General features: G+C 32.8%; 1 protein-coding gene across 5 annotated transcripts in view; it reads left to right on the forward strand.

Moving 5' to 3' along the window:
- The window catches only part of LOC116337511 (pleckstrin homology domain-containing family G member 5-like), a 42544-nt gene that overhangs the window by 5910 nt on the left and 14513 nt on the right, over window positions 1–22121 (forward strand). The window contains exons 1-5 of one of the 5 annotated variants that reach the window (XM_031762131.1): window positions 7709–7814; window positions 14131–14316; window positions 16716–16818; window positions 17122–17366; window positions 21626–21712. In XM_031762131.1, the coding sequence (XP_031617991.1) occupies window positions 14194–14316; window positions 16716–16818; window positions 17122–17366; window positions 21626–21712 (558 nt within the window). In that variant the 5' untranslated portion in view covers window positions 7709–7814; window positions 14131–14193. Of the gene's footprint in view, window positions 1–7708; window positions 7842–7887; window positions 7912–14130; window positions 14317–16715; window positions 16819–17121; window positions 17367–21625; window positions 21713–22121 lie in introns of those variants that run through there. The other 4 variants (XM_031762135.1, XM_031762132.1, XM_031762133.1 and 1 more) reach the window with 4 other exon arrangements.

Consider the following 22121-nt stretch of genomic DNA (forward strand, 5'->3'; position numbering starts at 1 on the left):
ATCAACATTTATAACAATAACAACGTCATAAATTTTAATTGAATTCACATGCAGAGAGCAAAAGTGACAGCAAATGTGTATGAGTCGATTGGAATGGGAATGAACGATAGAAGAACTGGAGAATAAGCACAAATATAAAACGCAAAGGACTTTAAAGACCGATGAATGTTTGGCGATTTTCAAAATACACATACGTCGAGAGAGGGAGAGAGGGGGAGGGAAAGAGAGATAACCATTAAATATGTAACGATCGATGCTGTAGACAAATTCATCGCATATGGGAATGCAGAAAAAAATTCATGATGCAATATCGAAAGTACTTCAATAAAATTCCTTATAAATTAGAATTACTTCGAACTTCGACTACATTAACCAAACCAAAATACATTCGAGTTGAAATGTTAAATATAGCTTAGCGCACAAGCAAAATCATTATTTATTGGAAAGTATTGTAGATTGCGTCTCTGAATTTTGTTGTATATTCTTTTTTTATGTGCACCGCACACACACACTAAATTTCTATTTCGCCAAAATCATATATCACACATACAAACATAATGTATATATTGTATAATGTTACGTGTACAAGTTTTCATAACATAGAATCGAGCTAAAATGTATTTTCATTGGTGAAAACGAGCATAGCATTCAACGGCATAGGAATGTTACTTGTAATTTCCGCCTCATGCCCATACTAACTACCCACATCATCATTTGTTTGAATGTGGTAAATTTGCACTGCCATTTCGTTCAGCATGTAATACGTATGAATTACATGAATACGAAACAGAAATGTGAATTGCTCTGGAAATTTGGACTGCAGGCAACTCTCTCGATCTATATCTATCTCGTTCTCTCTGCTTCCATGCGTCCGATCTGAACATTTGATATCGCTGGTAAAGATGAAAACTCTACGACAGAATATTAAATTTTTTGGTGCCACTGATTGTTCTCTAAAATGTTTTTTATGTAGTACGTATTATTACGTAGAAGGGAAACATTTTCAATTGACCTTTGATAGTATATTAGTGGAGAGAGTCATTCGCACAAAATTTAATCTTCTTTTTTTTAATTAATTTGACTGATGGGCATACATTTGGGGTTTTCATTACACCTTTGAAATAGTATATGTAATGAATACAACATTTGAACCACGACCAATTTAAAACCGTTTCACCTGCCGCATTGGAGTGGTAGGTGAAAATGAGAGCACTGTAAATGAAACGGCAATTAGATAAACAAATCAAACACATGCTAACTTGTTTAAATGTTCAGCTGTAAATCAGGAGCAGATTATGCAAAATGGAATATGTATGAAGTGCATCACAGTGTTGGCGTACAGTAAATAGGTCATGATACTATACATTTTCTGTTTAAAAGTTTCTTTTTACATCGTTCATGTTACGTTTTGTTGTTGAAATTTTATACCAAATCGCAAAATTTTAATGATTATTTCACAGTATTGCATTTAATATGCTACAGAAACGTGCTGTTCTTCATCATCAGCCACAATAATGTCTGATCAACCAATGCCTTCGACGTTAACTCCAACAATTTATATTGAATTTTATAGACATCCTAAAAGTGCATGATATCGTCAACACGTTGTAAACTACAATGTTTTATTATCAACTCAACTCAGAGACGATATATTTACACAAAAAATCAAACAAAAAAAAAGTGACTCATGAAAAAATACACAGAGAAGGCACTTTTTTCACAGAGAGAAGAAAGAGCTTGAACAATGTCGGAACAAAGTTGACCATGATTCATGGTTGTGAATCAATTTTTGTAATTTTACACCAATCTTATCAACTATGTACAACAAAAAATTCAATGTTGAAAATGCAATGAAATTTAAATTCCGGTAAAAATACTATGAAAATTAATCCATCTTCTTTATTATCTAAATCGTTGCTAATGCAAACCAAAGATGGAATAGCCTGCATTATTAGATTTTTACTATGAAAATCAATACAGTTCTTCGTCATTCAGTTTCGATTAAACAAACAAAATTCGACCATAATCAACATTGAACATTTTACATACAGTATAAATAGGCGCTCGAACCAAAAAAGTGGGTACGTTTTTTCTTATATTCGCCCTTACAACAGGAATAACACTTCTTCAGATCACCCGGGAATGTCGGGTGTAGCAAACAAAAAAAATGTGAAAACCGATGTGCACAAAATCAATATTTTTGATTTGTTTCATTTAATTTACTTAGAGGAGCGTTCGAAGGCGGCTTTCGGCTGATAGCGGTCATGCAAGGCAATATGTATGCGAAAAACATCGAAAAAAAAACTCTGTTTCCGTTCCAATATATGTAATGTGTATACAACATAGAGCAAGCACATAGCCGTTACGTTAACATTTTACGTAAGCTTTTTTGTTTGGCATAGAATATAAAAATACTGATAGAATAAGGTGGCGAAGGAGTTCTTATGTGTTAAAATTTCACGGAAACTGTTTCACGGGGTATATCAATGTTGAAGCGTGAACGAAAAAAAAAGAAGAAGAAGACGAAATCATGTTTGTCACTTTTCATAACAAAGGTTTAGTCTAAACTCTCAAGGCACCGATCACCTTATTCAAACGTTTTTGAAGCGTTTCTTAACCTTATGTTACCTCTCTATTTTGGCCATCGAATGAAAGAACTTTCATGCAATTTCAAATGGTGAAATACAATATAATTGTCTAGAGATGGTATCAAATTAAGAATGTGTATGGAAAACTTATATTCAGAAACATACACATCGACAGGCGTACATATAATCAACACATACACTCCCTTATATCCATGCAGCACCGCAACAAATATCTTGTGTGGTGTATAACATAAAATGCAATAAAAACTAATTTCAAAGCAAAACGAAAAATTGTTCCTTCGTAAACACTTGAGCGTCGAACCGAGTATTATTTTTCGATGGAAAATTTACCCAATTCTCTTCTAACTTTTGGCCAAGAATATATTGACGCGAACCCCCTCCAGTATTTACATGTAATTGTACGGAATGAATGAAAGAAAAAGAGTGAGACGGAATGGGAGAGGAATAGAGAATGAGCGAGAAAAATAACCCGAAAAGGAATGAGCTAAAAACAAAGTTGAAAAAGTTACGTTTAGAAATTGATGTTTCATCATTGAATGCTTATACTACATACCATATCCATATCTATCCATATCGGTATGTTAGACAGACAGCGGTTGTTTATGTATAAAGTACAGTATATTTGATATGCGCGCTTGAAGTTGGAACATTTCTGTAAGTGAAGAACACTTAAAGTTTAATATTATAAAATACTTTCAGTGGGTTGTAGTTGTGCTGGACATCGTTTATTCTACGACCTCTCTCCTTGCCATTCCTCTCTTGCTGTGTGTCTTAACATTTTTTTTATTCCATTACTTATTCGCAGCCGTAGTGACGTTTGGCCGAGTTCATTTCGCATAAATTACGATTCAATCTAAGATCCTTTTAGCTTTGCGTTGGAAATAGAATTTCGCAATACACAATAATTTAAAGTGAAGAAGACGATGCATGGGAATGCGCGCCTTTTGCTTATTTCTGCAAAAGTGAGAAAGGAAATGAGGTAACCTTATTGAAGAAGGTCAAACTATGTTTTCAACTTGACGCGCGTTGAACCACGAACCGAACAATGAATCCAAACGATAGGAATAATAATCCACATCGCACATATACACTTACCAAGCAGAGTCATACGAAATAGGGTATGAGGTGCCGTATTCTTGCTAAACATATGCTATTTTTTAGGTATGAGTGTGGGACACCCGCAATCTAAGCAATTTAACCGTCTGTCCAAGTTCTCGGCACCACTTTAAAAACAAATATTCACATCGCACGGCAACCGCTACGGATCAGTATTGAACACTTTCATTTTATATTCTGATATCGTTTCAAATGAAAATTCTGTCTTTACCATCCAGAATACCGGAGTTCATATGTGTGTGATATCATGTCGTATTAAAAGAGTATTGGTAGTATTGGTAGTATTGGTAGCCGTAGTATAGGCGCAGTATTTTTAAATGAAATACTCACTGAATCTAGTTAAATATGTACCTGTTTTAAATTTTATTTGCTTACTTTTCGTCTCATTCCACGATATTTTCGTTCATAAAATTCGTATAATGCAGTATGTGCTATGCAAAAGATACAACGATACGACCGTCCGTAATATTAAGTATAAGATGTGCGGGTGCTGGCAATGTGTTCGTGACAAAAGCATTGCAGTAAGAGAGAATAGAAAATCAAGTGCAGTTTTATTGTATGAACGAGGGTACTTTCTTAAGCTTCAAACATTTGACAACACATAGCAAATGGCAATAAAAATGGCTAAATAATGCCAATAAATATGTATCGTCATTAAGATAGTAAAATATAGTTTGGGGCAAAAGACTTTTTGATGAAAAATCAATTTTACGTTAAATACACATTTGGCCGTGCCTTGGTGCTTTGACCAAACTTTGTTCGTGTTTATTTTGCTGAATGTGAAGAATTTTTTTGTCTTCGTCTTTGGCGGTGATCGTGAATCATGATTTATTTTTTGGTTTGTTGTTGTTTTTCTATTCTGTTTTCTTTTAAATTTCCATCTCTCACATGCAGCCAGTTCGTATAATAAATTGGCATACCTATTACGTTAGCGAATGACATACGAGTCGTGTAAGTGTATTGCAATGGCTCAAAATAATTTGGGATACCCCAAAAACATGTTTTCTAGAAGTTTCCGGGGTTAGAGAACCCGAGTCAGAATTATTTGAGCATGGTTGTTGTGCATCCATCGCACGTGGTACGTTGTCCGCCGTACGTAAAATTTGTCCATCGATAGACAGCAATTATAGTCAAAGTCTGACTTTACAGAATGATTAAAGATTTCGGAGAATAGAAAACATTCGTTTTTGAACAACATCTTATGATCGGCTTTATTTCAAAACATAAATTTATTGCATTTTGTTAATTCCAAATTGATCGGATTTCTTCACAAAAGGTATGTTTGTATGTACTATATAATATGTTGTAACTTAATCACCAATTTGGAGAAATTCCAGTGCAAGATTATCCCATACAAAAATCCACATTTCTGATTTTTTTTATTTGTGCCATTATCTCAGCTTTCGATCTCTCTCACTCTCTCTCTTTCTCTCTCTCTCTCTCTCTCTCTCTCTCTCTCTCTCTCTCTCTCTCTCGGTAACTAAATGACATATTTCCAATAATTGCACTGGGATCATTTTATTTTTATACAGATTTTTAATGATAGCGAAAAAGTTATAATAGTTTACCAAAGATAAACACTATATTAAAATGCTTTTGTGTGTGCATCTATAAATATTTCACCATATATGGAATACGGATCACTCACAGTAACTTACAGGCTGTAAGTTACAGCCATCGCATTTGTTATTCATCACACATTATACGAACAAACAATATATTTATAAACATGGAATGCAATGCACGTTGTAATTAAGAAAGGAAAGAGCATTATTTTTGTTCGTCGTGGAATAAATTTTATTTGTGCCGGCATACTTCGACGCATTACAATTTCCAATTTGAAGTGAGCTTAAATGATATTTTATTGCGGCAAAAGCTTAAAATCAAATCAAATCTGTCTGCAGTAAATTTGAATGTGTGCGCGTGTGTAAATGTCTTTGATTGCTTTCATCAGTGCTGCTCATCCAATTGCCAAAAAATTACATCCATCCACAGCTAAACATGCCCAGATTTGCTATCAAATGTTCCCAAACCATCTTTGTGTCAAATACACACGTATTTATATTTAGATGAACATCAAAATCGGATAAAATGAAGAAAAACCATGCAACAAACATACATTCATATATGTTACAAAGCAGTTATTCCGTAATTGATTTTCTGAAGTGAAACTCTACAAAAATGTTAAATTATTACATTAGAATTTCAATATTACGAAATTGTTCAAAAAAATCTCAAAACTGGACAAGCCTGATATACGTACGTCGTACATATGGAAAATTAAAACCGAAAAATGATGACGAAAAGCAAAAAAATAAATAAATAACAAAGTTTACATCGGCGTACATCATTGAAATCTTATCAAAAAGTCAATATCAACGACAGCCATGACGATGACGGTACCCGAAGTACATAAGCTGATGTATCTTTTGTCCTTTGACTTATCGAATTAAGTTTTATATGGTTTTGCTGAAGTGTCTTGAGTCTTTCTCTATTTTTGTTGTCGTTGATGTTATTGTTGTGATTGTTTGCGTAGATTATTAGTTTAGTTGCACAGTTTTTGATTGTTGTCTGTTCAACAAGCTAATAGATGGGCTTGGATGTGATGATGTCAATGACTGATGATTCCATTCATTCTTCGCATTTGATTTAAAGAAGAAGAAATAGAAAATTGTATCTTTTTCGAAGATTTAAATAAATTTTGACGATTCCCTTTCCGTTTATTCTTTATTTTTTTCTCTTCTATTTTTGAATTCTTTTGTAGTTAATAGCAACAGCATAACTCAATGAAATGTGTACGAGTCTCTTTACAGTCTATACTCTACATAAATTCCAAATCTATAATATATTATTATTATTATTTTTAAGATTTAAATGCTTTCAACACACAACATAACAATGATAAAGATAGACGCAAATGGCTGCACGAATCGTTTGAAAAAGGTTGCAAACACATGTGCTTTTATAGCTCGCGCTATTTCTCTTTCTTTAAGTTTTCTTATTCGCTCCCTTTTTCATTCACCCCTGAAGCATTTCACACACTGAATCACTTCGTTGAACATTCGTTGGTTTGTACAATGCTGAAACTTGAAGCCGCGTTATTGATAAAGTGGGGAATCAGTTTTGCCGTACACTGAATGAATGTAAAGATACGAATGAAGAAAACACAAGGATAAAATGAACGAGAAACGAGGAAAAAAAGAAGAAAAAAACAATGGAAACACAACACGCGCAAAATATATTGGTGTTAGTTTTCACGATGTTACCAAACACTGAATTTGTACGTTACTTGACATTTTTCGTATCTTCTGAGCGTAGCTTTTGGCGGCATTGTAACATTGTTACATCCTTTTGGATCGTACCTTGACTGCTATAGCAGTCTATAGGCTTACCACCACAAGCGTATATATTGTCAAGTCAGTGGCTAAAACTGAGTTGACACACAAGCTTTACGATCGGATAGAAAATGTTGCATTTCATCAAAACGCTTGACTTAGTTAAATCGCTTATTTAGAAATAGTTTTTTTTTTCGAGCCTCCTCTATCTTATAAATTTTGCCTTTAAAAAAATTCCAATGTGAAATTTCGTTTTTCCGAGATCTGTTCTCTTTTTTGATTATAAAATTCAGTTCATTTTGTGTCTCGAAATTCCAAACTTCTTAATTTCATATACATTCGTATACCTACACATTTTATATTCACGAAAATTGCACAACTGCTTGAAAGCTTTTAGTCTCTGGTTAAGTAACGTACCACCATCAGAAGCACAGCATTGTTCAACCGTAAGCCGTCATTGCACATTTTCCATTTGTTTTCGATTATCAGAGAAATGAAAACACATGCATACACAAAGAGTGTGCCGTCAGCACACACCATTAAATCGAAATTTTTGTTGGATTTTGGTGATATCGGTGTCCGCGTTTTGCGCCATTTATTTAGTTGCAAAATATATATATATCTACGTTACGTTCAGTTCATTCTTGTGAGTCGTGCTAAATGGTTGTAAGAATATAGCGTGCGCTACGAAAAATAACATTTGCCACAGAGAACGTAATATTACGCGCGATTTCTAAGTTTTCGCTCATAAAAAGTACGTTGATATTTACAGTGTTACGTGGTATGAACGTTCGATTAATTTTATTAGTCCATTTGATTTTAAAACGAGAAAAAAGATGCACAACAAAAAAGTAATAAATAACGCAGAAAAAGTGATTGAAAAAAGTTGTGAATTTGGTATTCGATGTTTGTTGATCTTATTGTTTCAACGATTCCAATATTTATGCTGTTATGTTGTCAGAAAGAAGAATTTGATCATTTCTCTTTCAGAGTTAAATTAACGCTGAAATCGTTCACAAATTTAATACTTGTGTTATCCGTTTATCAACTCGACTGCAATTCGAAAATCCCTGAAAAGAAAAGTGCCATTGTTACAACTCTATTTCTCTCTCCCAATCACGCATAAAATTTTGCGAGAAAAACAACCACACGCAAAACATTAAAATGTCATTAAATAAATAAATGCAATATGGAACAATCAATATTATGTACAACCGAATAGTGTCAATGAACGTTTGATAAATAAATAACTTTGTAATTATTTGCTCATTTCATGTAATTTGTCAACGCATAAGCAAGTTCAATCGAGCGCGCGAATTACATTCGATGGCGAAGCATAACTAATTTTGTTTTTGTATTCTATAGGATTTTTAACTCACACCATTTATCATATTTAATCTATCTGTACAGTAGAAATTAATTAATAGAAAAAAACTCCACAATTTCTATAATTTTCATTAAATATTTCATATTAGTGTAAAATGGATTACAAATGTTTTGTTACGTTAAACCAGTTTTTTTTTCGTGCTCGAAATCGAAACGATCGACTTCGAAACCTACACTTCAGAGAATCTCGGAAACTGTTCCAACTGAAATAAGTACATTTTTTGTGCGAGCAAATGACTTGGGTTTGAATTTTTTTTTCCTTTGTTTGATGTACAGGTTAAAGATTCAGTTTGAAGATCCTGGGAATCACCAAAGAAATTATGTATTTTCTCCCATAAAAAATGACATGAATCTGCAATTTGGATCAGACCATGGAATCGCAGAGTGTTTTGTAATAGATCTATTAATGAGTGAATGATATGGATCAAATAAGTTAGCAGTAACATAATAGAAAAGTGTCTGTGCAAATAGAATATTTATTGATATGGATTTGTGCATGATGTGGTTGCGCCGTGTGTGTATTTTTTTTTTTATTGAGTTTGAAGATCTTTATCGGAACATTAAATAAACTTATCAACTCTGTTGATTTGGTAATCGGCGGCACAAAAGCCCCCGACATGTTATAAAACTTAAACTAACTTTGTTCTATACATAGTGAGTGTGTGTTTGTGTGTGTGTGTGTGTGATTCATAAAAATTAACTAGTGTTGAGAATTCTTTAGAACAAAATGATCAAACATGTACAGTCCCCAAGATTTCTAGATGTACGATTGACAACTGGTTGGCAACATTGCTTATGTTCCAATATATTCAATACGATTGTATGTGCAGTTGGCAGAATTTCTCTCATTTTTCAGCATTTATTTTAAACGTCAATTGTTCATCTAGAAATGTTGGGAACTGTACAAACTACGTGTATGCACATTTTGAAACAAAAAAAAACTAACCGACTACCATTTTCAAGAATTATACTGAAAATGTTCACCGGCACATTGCATTTTGGACCAAAATGATGAAAATTTCATTACAATATTCCCTTGATAATGATGTTTGTGCTCTCTCTTTCTCTCTCTCTCTCTCTCTCTCTTCTTTGTCGTCATCTCCTTTGCCAATGGTCGCGCAATTAAAACCGTATGCACTAGTTTCCACGGCACATAAAATATCATGGGAAACTGAGATAGGAACAATAAAAGCATGAACCATTTATTTAAAAAATTAGAACAAAACTGTTTGTTCTCATTCTACAAATTGTTTTGATAATCGGTGAGAAGATGTTATAGTATAACGATTGCAACATAAATTTATGAATCATTGAAATGGCAATTTATTAGAAGACAACGGAAAAAATAATAATGTCAGAATGTTATTCATCAAACTTAATTTATTTATTACATATTGAAAATTCGATACCGATTGAAACATGTATGAAGAAATCGAACTAATATGAGATTGGTAATATTCCATTGATTCAGATTGCTAATTCAAAATTGGCATTATAAAGACCCGTAAATAATGAAAATAAAAGAAAAATTCACCGATTTAGATTATGGGTCTGATTTAACTAAAAAAGAAACAATGTGATTTTTATTATCGTTTGCTCTTTCACTCACTCTCTCCTCCTCTCTCTTCAGCTTAAATCTTCGTATCACAGCCTGCCGTCGATTGCAGCAATAAAATGGATTAGATGCAGGCACAAATTGACACAAAATTAATATAAAATATGGGGCTAAGCAATAAAAATCCGAGTCACATCTAGCATACACATTTTCACGTTGAGATTGGCATTTGAAATAAGCACGAAACTGAAATGAATGAATTGAAATAAAATGCGAAACGAGTTGCACGACAATGATGAATAAATTTGCTATGTAGCTATGTATATAAACAAAATTGAATATGTTTCTCTTTATTAAGTTAATATTTTTCTTTTCGGAAACGAAGGAATGAGAAGAATGGCTGGATTTTCTTTTTATCATATCTCTTTTATTTGTTCAAAAATGTCCAAACAGAATCGTGACAGAATAAAAGGCATACACACACTGCACATATTGTGTGATTGTGTTTGAATAGGAGAAGTGCGTTTTTGAAGCGCGTATATGCATACCAAAGAATATCGTATCTACAATAATAATATTTTACTATATTCGATAGATATATTATTTTTTCAACCACCCCTTTCTCTTTTGTATGTTGAATGTTTTATCTGTATCCATGTTTTCATGTCGTCTTCATTGTAACTTTCTGTTTACCGTCGTTGTCGACATCATAAGCTTCATCGTCGATGTCGGCGAGAGTACGGTTGCTCTTTGTTCCTCAGGCGCTTCCAGATATAAAGTGCAGACAGTCGTGATTTGTTTTAGATATATGTCACGATATACTCGTTTCGTCTTTATTCACACAATTATCATTATCCATCATATAGAACGGTATGTAGAATAGAAAGGTAGCGGGGGGTGATTCACTTACTTTGTGCGTGCGTGCAAATGTGCGAATGCGCGCTTATGTATGTATATGAGGGTGATATTTGTTAAGCTAGACAATGGCACGAACACTGGAACAGTCTACCCGTTTATGATGGCATATATCTGCTAAATGTCGTTCATGCTCTTCTCCATCCAAATGCCAAAATGTGATAATAATTAAAAAGTCACTTGACGTTTATTATAATTACATACTTCACACGATTCATATTTATGTCTATCTCTCTATTTTTATTGAATGTGGAAATGTTATGGTGAAAGCGTGGTTGCTTTTTTCATGCGCCTTCACTTAATTTGATCGCCGTGAATTTAATTTATTTGAGAGAACGCGACGAGAGAAAAATACCCGTAAAAATGAACTACTTGTTGTTGTTGTTGTTGTTGTTGTTGTTTTTTTCTCGCGTATGAATAAAAAATTGTATGATTTAACGACAAATGGGAGCCATGCAAACGGACTCAAGCATACATACAAAAAGCATTCTCAAGTGATTTACTGTCGCACGTGAGAATACTCAATGCGACATTAATGTTCATGTTTGTATGTATTAGATTTTCAGTGAATAATAATAACAAACGGGATGGAGGAATGAGTGGGTAATCGCAACTCAAAATTCACTTCAGTTCACCCAAATCAATCAAATTTGCGTGTAGTAATTGTTGTTGCAACGCTTTTTTTCCCGTCATTTTGTTATTTGCATTCAATTTGAATAATAATCAATTTGTCAGATTTAACAATCTGTTATAAATTGTATTGACGTAAATCGTATGATGCATAAAATTCAATGACTTACTATACACTCAATTGTTTTACGCAATTCATTGCTTATTATACACTTTGCTTGCCCAATACCATTTATAATCCATAAATATTTACGCTACATGCAATAAAGCAGAGTTTGTAGTTTAAATGCATTGTTATAGACACACGTGAGAGAGCAGATGGTGTGATGCAAAATGGCTTCTTTAACGTCACCTTTTTTCAACAAATCGCCATCGGCTACCATTATTCGCCAATATTGTGTTTTCATAGAGAAAAAAATCATAGCGCAATATATAGCTATGTATTTAGTTGGCGCCACAATTGTGTGTTTGTACTTGTAAATTTTTGTTGAAGACGACATTAGTTTATCAATAAATGGTTAGTTCTCGAGAAAAAAAGTAACGATTTTCGTTGAAAAACAATAAATAGCAGTAGTTTTGCGAATGCCCCAAATGTTATTGTTGAATTCCATTGTTTTATGCGGCAGTCAATTTGAAAACAATTTTGATGATTGAAATAAGTTTGATGATTCGTCAATAGACGACAATGCTGACAGCATTTATTCATTTGTCATTTTGGTTTGGTCTTCCGTTGAAAATATTCTACTCTCTGTACTTTTGCAAACAAATCTGAGTAACAGATGTTTTAACCGAAAGCAAAATTCATACAAAAACGTATTTAACGTAGATATGTGCCATCGAAACCATGAATCCTATTTTCCATGTAGGTGAAACATGGTACCTATGTTTTATATTTAAGTGAAACACCAATACCATAGCAGACAAGGCGTTCGATGTCGATGTTACATTTAGAATAAGCTCCTAGATTTATTTGATCATTGTCGTAGTCAAACCAAAAGTCCAATTTTCATAACAAAAACACACACACACACCGATCTTGTACATGCAAAGCGAAGAGAAAACAAAAGAGAGAGGAAGAGAAAAACATGAACTTTTCGTCCATTAGTTTATTTGATATTCGTGCTCGAGCCCACTCTTTTTTATTCGACTGCTGATCAAATATTTATTCATGAATTAAAATCCAATACAGTAGTTGTCTGTGTTTGGATACATAAAAGCCATTTCCGTTTGTTCAAGCCGCGAAAAGCGAAAATGTATCTCGTGCAAAAAACTATGGAAAATTTTCAAATGGAAAGCGGGAGAGAAGGACTAAACGGAAGGAAGGAATGGCAATAGTAGGCTGAATGTTTCATAGTAATTTTGCAAGTTACATGTGTCATGCATGGTGCACATCAAAAACAAACTTTTGTCAGGCACACACTGCATTGCAGTGCTATCATTCATGGCATTCGGCTGAGTGTTTGGTCTTCCTGGATACCTTACCTTTACCATGTCAATGAATCAAACCAACTCAGCTGTTTTATTCTTTAGTTTTTTTTTTGTTTTGCGTATTATAGCTTTTGCTCTTCAAACCGAACAGGTAACTTTGTTTGTGCTAGCTATATTCATCGTATTTCGTTCATATCTAATAAAATACATTGAGCCTTTTTGTCTCAAAGGAGAAAGCCATAGAGAAAGAGAGAAAGCCACAAACTAACCGAGAAGAAGAAAACGAACAACAGAAATGAAAGAAATGTTTGTTTATGAAACTAATTTGTCCTAGCCACAATAACAAACTGCAGTCATGTTAACTTCACTTAATATAAATATAATTATGTTTGGCGGGAGGTGGAAATGCCAAGCAAACGCGTAAATTATATGTGGCGGTGGTGTAATGACTCAGCTTAATTAATGTTTTAACATTAAATGGGCACATAGATTTTGCCTTTTTATCAAGACTAATGCCATCATATTTAGCAAAAGTATCAAAACCAGCATAACGATGCTCGTAATTTTCAAAATTATTGATTTTACATCATCAAACACCCCTCATTTTGTACAATTACATTTTATCGAACAAACCTATTTATGGACATCATCGATATTTGGTGCAACAAGAGAAATCACTGTAGAAAATGAAATCATGAATCGGAAAAGCGATGTGCAAGTTAATTCATTCTAGTAATTTAGACGATGACACAAGATATAATCTATATTTCCAACCAAATCGTAATCATTTTAATTGAAAATAATTAGTAAGCAGCCAAAGAAAATAACCGAATGAAATTAACCACACAGAAATTATGCTCCATAAGAGACTGTATAAAATGCAAAACTGTAGCACTGCTAGCGCCACTACGGACAACTATGGAGTTCTAGTCTGTTGGTTACGACTGAGCAAAAGTCTTTTCACTATTTGGCGGCAACTTAGTGTAGATTACATTGAATTCCGTCGTGGCGCTAGCAGTGTGACAGTTTGGGCATAATTTCGGTACGAAATTAACCAACGTTATACACCGTTCTATTTATTTCCTTCTCATCCTTCTTCATATTGATGATGGTATTTGGTTTTCATTTTTTTTTGTTCTTATTTTTATACGACAAGGACAATTCGTATTTCACATAGAATAATGAACTCGAATAAAAGTCATTCAGTTTGTACGCTGTGATGTCAACCAATACCAATAATGTATGGAAACGGCTCAATGCAAAAAATCCGTTTCGAACTATCGAAACGGAATCAACAACGGTTCAATTACCACCGACGCAGCAACCAATTAAAAGCCACACGGTAAACTTTTATTTTCACTGTGATTCCGTTTGCATTGCACGTATTTTAATTATAACATTTTTATGCTATGTTATCCACTAGTCCATGTTATTTTTTTTTTCTCACATAATAATTTTTGGTTATCATATTTTGTATAAGTAAATAGTTGAAACAATCCAAAAATGTTGCAGGAAAAATGAACAAACAAAGAATGAAAAGAAAAATATAAACACACACTTATTTGTAGTTTACCTTATTTTTGTCTACAATTCGTTTGTTTTTGTTTTTCTTTTCCCTAAATAAACATGTAATGAAAGAGTATGTTTGAATACAACAATGTTCAAAACAGAAAATCTGTGAAGCATAAAAATTTTTTGATGGCAAACCAATTTTGATATCAAAATCGCTTTTGGCTAACCTGTAGATTTCGAGAAAACTGCTTTTAACTTTTTAAACGAAAAAATGTTTTTTTTTTTAATTCTACTCGCAACAAAAAATTGAATCGTTTTGTTTGTCTGTATGTTTGTAACTACTGTTACTTTGAAAATCAACACATTCACGTTCATAACATATTATTCACTCTATTTTTCTCTCGCTCGGTCTGTGTTTTAACAAAGTTGGCTTTAAAAAAAAGAAGACACCGAAAGACGAGGAAAATTCAGAACTTGACTAAATTACTGTCATGGTTTATAAACCGGAATAAGAGACAAAATTTAATTATTTTGTTTGTGCTTACAATATTTCAAAACCAGCCTGAAAACCGAACTCCGTTGAGAATATTCTGTAATTCAATTAGTAATATCGTGAAAATTTAACCTTATGAAGTCTCTTCCATCACTCATAGATCGTATAATAAGCCATTGCACAGCACTTCAATTTGAAGTCTTCAACTGTCACCGTATCACACGTATCTATCGCGTACTCTTTTCATTTTTGTCGTATAACTCTTCTAATGGTCCTTCGAACACCATAAGATTTCTACACACACACATGCTGATAGAATTTTCTTCGATTTTTTCTAATGATATTTTGTGACAGTGAACGTTGTGTTTAAAATGTGATTTTCAATATGTATTTACTTACTTTGTCAGTTACTTCATTGATATTATTGCTATCCACTTGACAGCTTGACACATTTTCTATAATCGAAATTAGCTTGCTTCTAACTCAGCAATAGCGTACCACCCAAAATGTTTTAAGTTAAGGTGCAGGTGCAACGATGAATTGAATTGAATTTGAAAGTAACTAATTTTACGCTTGGTTAGTTGAACAACACTTTATAGTTTGGAAAACAAAGATTTTCACAAATGGGATACACTGATTTTTGTTGGAAAATTCATGCAAAAAGTTTTTCTGCATGCATGTCAATAAGCTGGCCTTATGAATCGGACATTGTTTGGCATTATGAAGTATTCATTCCATCCGGTTCATATATTCGAAATGTTGGAAAGTTTCACAGCACAATGTGTTGTTTATAGATAGAAAATCGAGAGAAATAAAGAAAAAGTATTGGTTTTTGACTTATTTAATTTTGTTTTCTTTTCACTCCCCAACTTCCGTTTAGAGTATATGTCATTTGGCTGAGCTCAGCTGATTTCTTTATAAAAGAACGGAAGTGTGAAGGTAGAACGAAAAGTTTTATTTCTCGTTGACTTTAGAGGTAGTATAGAGATGAATGTCACAATTCAAGTGACCTACTCTCTTTTTAACTCAAATTTGAATAGCAGAATCAGTCATCTATTTTAGGTGGTGGCTGGTCGGAAATATTTCCATACGTTGTCTGTTGTTGATTGAACAGAATTCAGTAGAAGAAATTAAATTATCATTTTGTTTGCACAATAAATGCTGTCATGCCTTGTTCCGGCTAACAAATCCAATCAGATTGAAAGCATTCGTGATAAATATATGGCATTAAATTACGCGAATAAAATATTTTATTTAGTTTTGTTCCTATTTGCCATAAATAGATTGGAAAAACGGCATGTCGGCACTGCGAAATTAGAAAAAAGGCAACATATTTCTGGATATGTTCATCAATGGAAATTTTATCGTGTTCTTTACTTAGTTCTACGATGAGTTCATTTGAATTGGTGTCCTGAACGTGTTATATAAACAGTTAACCGGACATACAGACAACCACATACATATAAATAATAGAAAATTGAAATGCGGGACAGCATGAAAAAAAAACATTTTTATTTTTACATGAGCTATTCGAAAATCATTTTAAAAGAGTAAACACTATTCACAGAGTTTTTTTTTAAGCAGAGACGCCGAAGGCGTTCTTTCTCAATAAATGAATCCATATTATTCATATAAATGTTTATAGCATCCTTGAGAAGCAACTTTAGCTTTCATAGCATCGAAATAAATATATCGAAAGCTTTCCGCTAATATTTATTTATGTGTATATGATTTAGCAGCAATCGTCATTCGCTACACCACAATACACCAATAATCCGTTTTTGGATGAGAGATCATGTATAACGGAAATGAACAAAGAACCAATCGAATCAATAAATGGTGAGTTTGATTTGCCGCATCTAATGCAATTGATATGAGCTTTGATTTAACTGTATCTGGTTTATTTTCGTCAATGAATATCAGTCATTGGCAGCTGCTACGTATATTACATTTATTTTTTTGTTCGTGTTTTTATTTTCGGTTTGCATGTGCGGTAGCGCCGCGTCGCATTATATTATAAGCGATATTCCATTTAACTAAATGAAAGTATTTTGAGTTATCTTTTATCGAAAATGATTCTGAAGATTTGATAACCTACTTCCCTTATTTCTACCCCCCATTCCTCTCACTTCCAAATACAAGATTATAGGAATGGCACAAGTGGCCCTGATAATAATAAAAATGACGTAAATATCATCGATTATACAACGAACAAAATACATCAATCAAAAATTGAATCACCAATACCAACATCACCATCATCATCCCTTTTTGTACGCAACAAAAATCCATTTTCAATCAGCGAAATGAAGCACAGTGATGAGTCTACACAATCACCAATGAAAATCTGTCTCGTTGTTTCACCACCAACAAACAAATTACTTCAGGTATGCTGAACACAGATCATTCGTTCATAAAGGTGTCAAATGGACGAATTTTGTCCGTTCGTACGTCCGTTCCACTTTCAAAATCGAAACTAAACAGAAGTACGGATACAAAAAACATGAAAATTTTCATTTCATGTTTGTCCGTTTGACACCTTTATTTGTAAAATACGCATAATCTTACGCCCCACCATATATATTTTTCGGCCTCTAAAATCAGTCACGCTTTCTTACTTTTGATGTATTGGAACACTATCATTTGCATATATTGATTTTACGCACTTTAATCCCGTCGTGTATTCGTTTAGCATTTAATTTTCCAAATAGATTTCATTATGCGAAATAAAATTGCGTTAACAATAGCAATCGTTCAAAACCACATACATCAAAGCCTTAAATAAACATTTACCAAAATTCGATCGACAACAAATGTTTTTTTTTTTGTAATTTGATGCTATAACATACAGTCTGTAAAGTGTAATTTCGAACCATATCGTTTTTCTCACTGTTGATGTTGTTGGTGTAACCAATTCACTTAAAATGTATATAGTATTGAAAATACTGTGCGGAATGGCTTAGGATTATTTGATTATCATACATTTTCTGTGTACAAAATGGTTCATGTTTACAAACATTCTATATGAACGAACGAGAATAAATGTAGGAACTTTCGAATTCACGTTTTTGGTGAATAGATTCTGACGAGGGTCCAGAGGGACCCTGGAGTGCGACTTGAAAATTACCGCCCAATATTTTTGAAGATTTGTCGATTACCCTTGATTTTTTATCATTTAGATATATTTTGGATTCGTTAATTGTCAGACGCTTGATTGACATTTTCCGAGCCAAACGTTCATTGAATACTCTGTTTTTGCGATTTTTTTCTTACAAAATATTTCTTTTTTTGTGCTTCAGAAATTACCCCACACAAGAAAAACGTTGGTATTCCGTTTTTATTCTCATCCATTCATGTCTATATCACCATGGTAAAAGTATCACGCAAATCAAAACATAGGCAATGCAACGAATCTCAGTGATTGCTTCCGATTTTTTGAATGATTTAACATATGTTTGTGCATCTTCATCCATTTAAGTTTATAACACACAAACCACACGATCACATTTGAAATAAACGCACATCGAAAAATTATGCTCGAATACAATGCAAACAATTCATTTAAAGTGAACAGAAATTTATTTAACTCTGAACTCAGTTCAACATTCAAAGCGAAGAATAAAATAAGAATTGTTTTATTTTCATACGCTGAACTAAATCCATAATTGAAAGATTGAGTGCCTGTATCTTTACAGCTTTAGCGAATTATATTGTACCTCAAATTGTTGTAGCAATTTATAATAGAAGACATCCATACGATGCGCTGATGTCAATAGCAGTTTGCGATGCTGTTTTCGAGCTGGGAATTATAACATAGAACGTAAATATATTGGAAAAGAGCTTATGAAATAATTAATGTTTTGGCTGAAATCGAATCGAGTTTTCCTTTAGTATTCTATTTCTATTATAGCGAGAAACAACGACAAATGTCAACCACTTTTAAGAGTAGATTTTCCCATTGTTTTAATTTAGATTTAAAATAATCGTGATTATTTTCATCGCTGAGATAACACCGATGTTTATTTAAAAAGATGGATAACCCCGAAAAATTCTTTTCCAATATATGTATGTTTAAACGAAAGAGGAAATTATTTTAATGGAGAGAATGATGTCTTTGCATAAAAAATTGAAATCGTAATGTTTTTATTAATCTTTAAACATCAGAATAAGAATTGGTTTCAATATATTTTGCAGAGACAAACAGTATTAAATAAACGAAATGTAAACTCTGAAGAATTGCATTTGATGCATTATGCTTTTGTCTTTGGAATGTCACAAGAACTGATCTTTACCTTCTATTACGTTCAATGTGGCGAGCATGTGTGCAAACCATACAGTTATGGTTACATCACAAGTTCACTGACTATATTAGAAATCACTTAAAATTGGTGTGAAGTGAACTGGAAAAATTAGTTAACTTGTTGATGTAAAAAAAATGCAGAAATGTTATTGGTGCCGCTGTAGTGCGGACACTAGTGCCACTTTTCAAGTGCCGCACCTGTATACAAGAAAGAGCGACACTTACAAGAAAAGTGCCAGCACTTCTTAACACCTCTATGTGGCTAGCTCTGAAAACATGAGCTTTATTAATAGTTTTCTTGATGAATCGATTTCATATTTGTATTGTCATTTACATATTTGATTTCAGCAATTTCATATTCATTCCTAGATTTACTAACATTAAGAAAATCCAGACAATATATTTAAATTTTGTCATGTGGATATTTCAGCTCATCTGGATAACCTTAGGCGATGATACGGAGTGAAAACAATAGAAGTGATTGTTATAGTATGGAAGTATTTTTATACCTAACGTTATCCAGATGAGCTGAAATATCAAGATGACAAAATCCAAATATATTGTCTGAGAAAATCTAGTATTTAATCTAAGGATACGGTTCATCTGATTCACTGCGAATCAAAAAATTCAGTTTGTTTGGCTGACATTTGAAATATATATATAATTCTGTGTGTCATAGCTCCTGGAATTCAACTTTCTAATAAAATCGACATTTTCAAGAAGCAATAATACAATCCATCCGATTGTGAAAACGTTCTTCTATTATTGCGAAATAAAACCATTGTCTGAGAAATGAAAACACTACATCGTTTTCTTCATGCGAATTCAACCATACACAACGATATGCTTCCCATTATGCCAAAGCAATTTCAAGTTATATATGTTTATTGACGGAATTGATTCAAAAACCACACTCCAACAATTTCAAACGAACGATGATGAACACTGTGAAGTGCACATAAAGTGAATCGGCCCATTTATGTATTTTCTTGGTATGGTGGGCACTTCACAATTCCCTTCTTTTCATTTGCCGTTGATAATTGTCAAAAACAAATAAAAACAAATGTGATTCAAGAACAGTCTCAAAACGACTTATAGTTTGAACATTTCATTCAAATGCGGTATATGTAAATTAATTTAGGTAGATTTAATCAATCAACAACCAATTAAATTTATCATTTTTGAGATCTATGAGGCATGTTTTTCATGAGGGACTATTTGTTGAATAAATTTTACCAACTACTTCATTAGATTTACCAATTTTTCGAAATCACAGGTGGCGCTAGCCCATGAATTTGTTTGTATTGATTGCTAAAGTTTATTCAACGAATAGTCTCTTTGAAAAAGAGGCATATTAGATAGATCTCAAAAGCGGTGAATCTAAGTCGTCGTTGATTGATTTTATATTAAATGAAGTATGAAGTTTTGAATCGAACGAACATATCGAACGGGAACGAAAACGAATAAGGATTTTGTTCTTCCAAAGGAATTTGAAAAATTCAGAACGTTGAAATAGTTAGTCTTTCGGTTGGAGTCTTACTGTATTATAATTTATATCTATAACAATATGTCTATTGTAGATTGAATCGAAGAATATAAAACCAAAAGCACACCAACAATATTGCTACCTGATTCAAGCGAATTGACTGCAATTCAATTGGTACATCATTGAACTTTTGTTGTACACAACTTTATAATCGGATTTTCAGAGAAAAAGAAGCTCTCGTCAACTTATTCGAAAAATGTCTATTAAACTATTATTGATATGTAATTGTTATTGTTTTTGTACACGGATGTTTCTTCAAATACAAATAAATTTAATACTTTTGAGACAAAATTGATGAGTATGATTTGCTTTGTATTAGTGAAAATACGATAAATTGGCACCAATTTAAAGAGCGATGTAGACATACTCTCAATGTTTGCTGCGAGTCGAAAAATGTACGATAAAAAAATACCATATAGTCATTTGCAGTATCCTTTCTACGACCCAAAATTGCAATTGGGATTTTTGTCTTTCCTATAACAAATATCGACAAATCGGTCTGCCGAAGCATCATTTTGAAGGTTCGCCGCATACTGAGAAAAATCGAAGACAATGGCCCGTTCAGTGTAAAGTGAATGTGCTATTCGATAGCCAATGAATAAAGGTTTATACCAATAAAAACGAATTTAATATTGTATGTTTTTTGTTTACATGGCTAAAGCCTGAATTTAGTGCAAAGACTTTCTATGCATATGTTAGACATACTATATCACGGACTTTCCTCATTTAATCAAACTAAATAGGTTTTATTAAAGCTTTTGATTGACTTTATTTTTATTTATTCTTCTCTACATTTATAGCTAAAATCCAAAAGTCTGACGCATTTAGATTCACTAGAACCACATAATTTAATGCAAAACAGCGTTTTTCCATCACAGCAAACTGAAGTAAGTATCAATAATGGCAACACAATGTTTGTATCATACAATTTTTTCAATCCTCATAAAATTTAATTTACATTATAACACACAATTGTTGCGGTGAAAAAACCAAATGACATTTTAACATCATTTTTTCGTATTCAGTGTGTAAAATGGTCGTTTTAATTTCTACAAGAATAAACAAATTAAATTAAGCAAATTTGAAAAAATTACAATATTGTAAACAAATAATTGGCGAAGTTTTAATTAAAGAAATAGAAATTCATTCATTCTACGGTCGATACACCATGGCACTTCTAAAGTTGAATAAATTGATTTTTTTTTTCATTATTGCCAGAATCTCTGCGTTTTAATTTCAATACGATTCACATATTTGACTGCACATGCTTTTATTGGCGTAATTCTCTGTATTCGG

The sequence above is a fragment of the Contarinia nasturtii genome, unplaced genomic scaffold (assembly GCF_009176525.2).
Source record: "Contarinia nasturtii isolate CC-2019 unplaced genomic scaffold, AAFC_CNas_1.1 Cnas_scaffold_285, whole genome shotgun sequence".
Lineage (NCBI taxonomy): Eukaryota > Metazoa > Arthropoda > Insecta > Diptera > Cecidomyiidae > Contarinia > Contarinia nasturtii.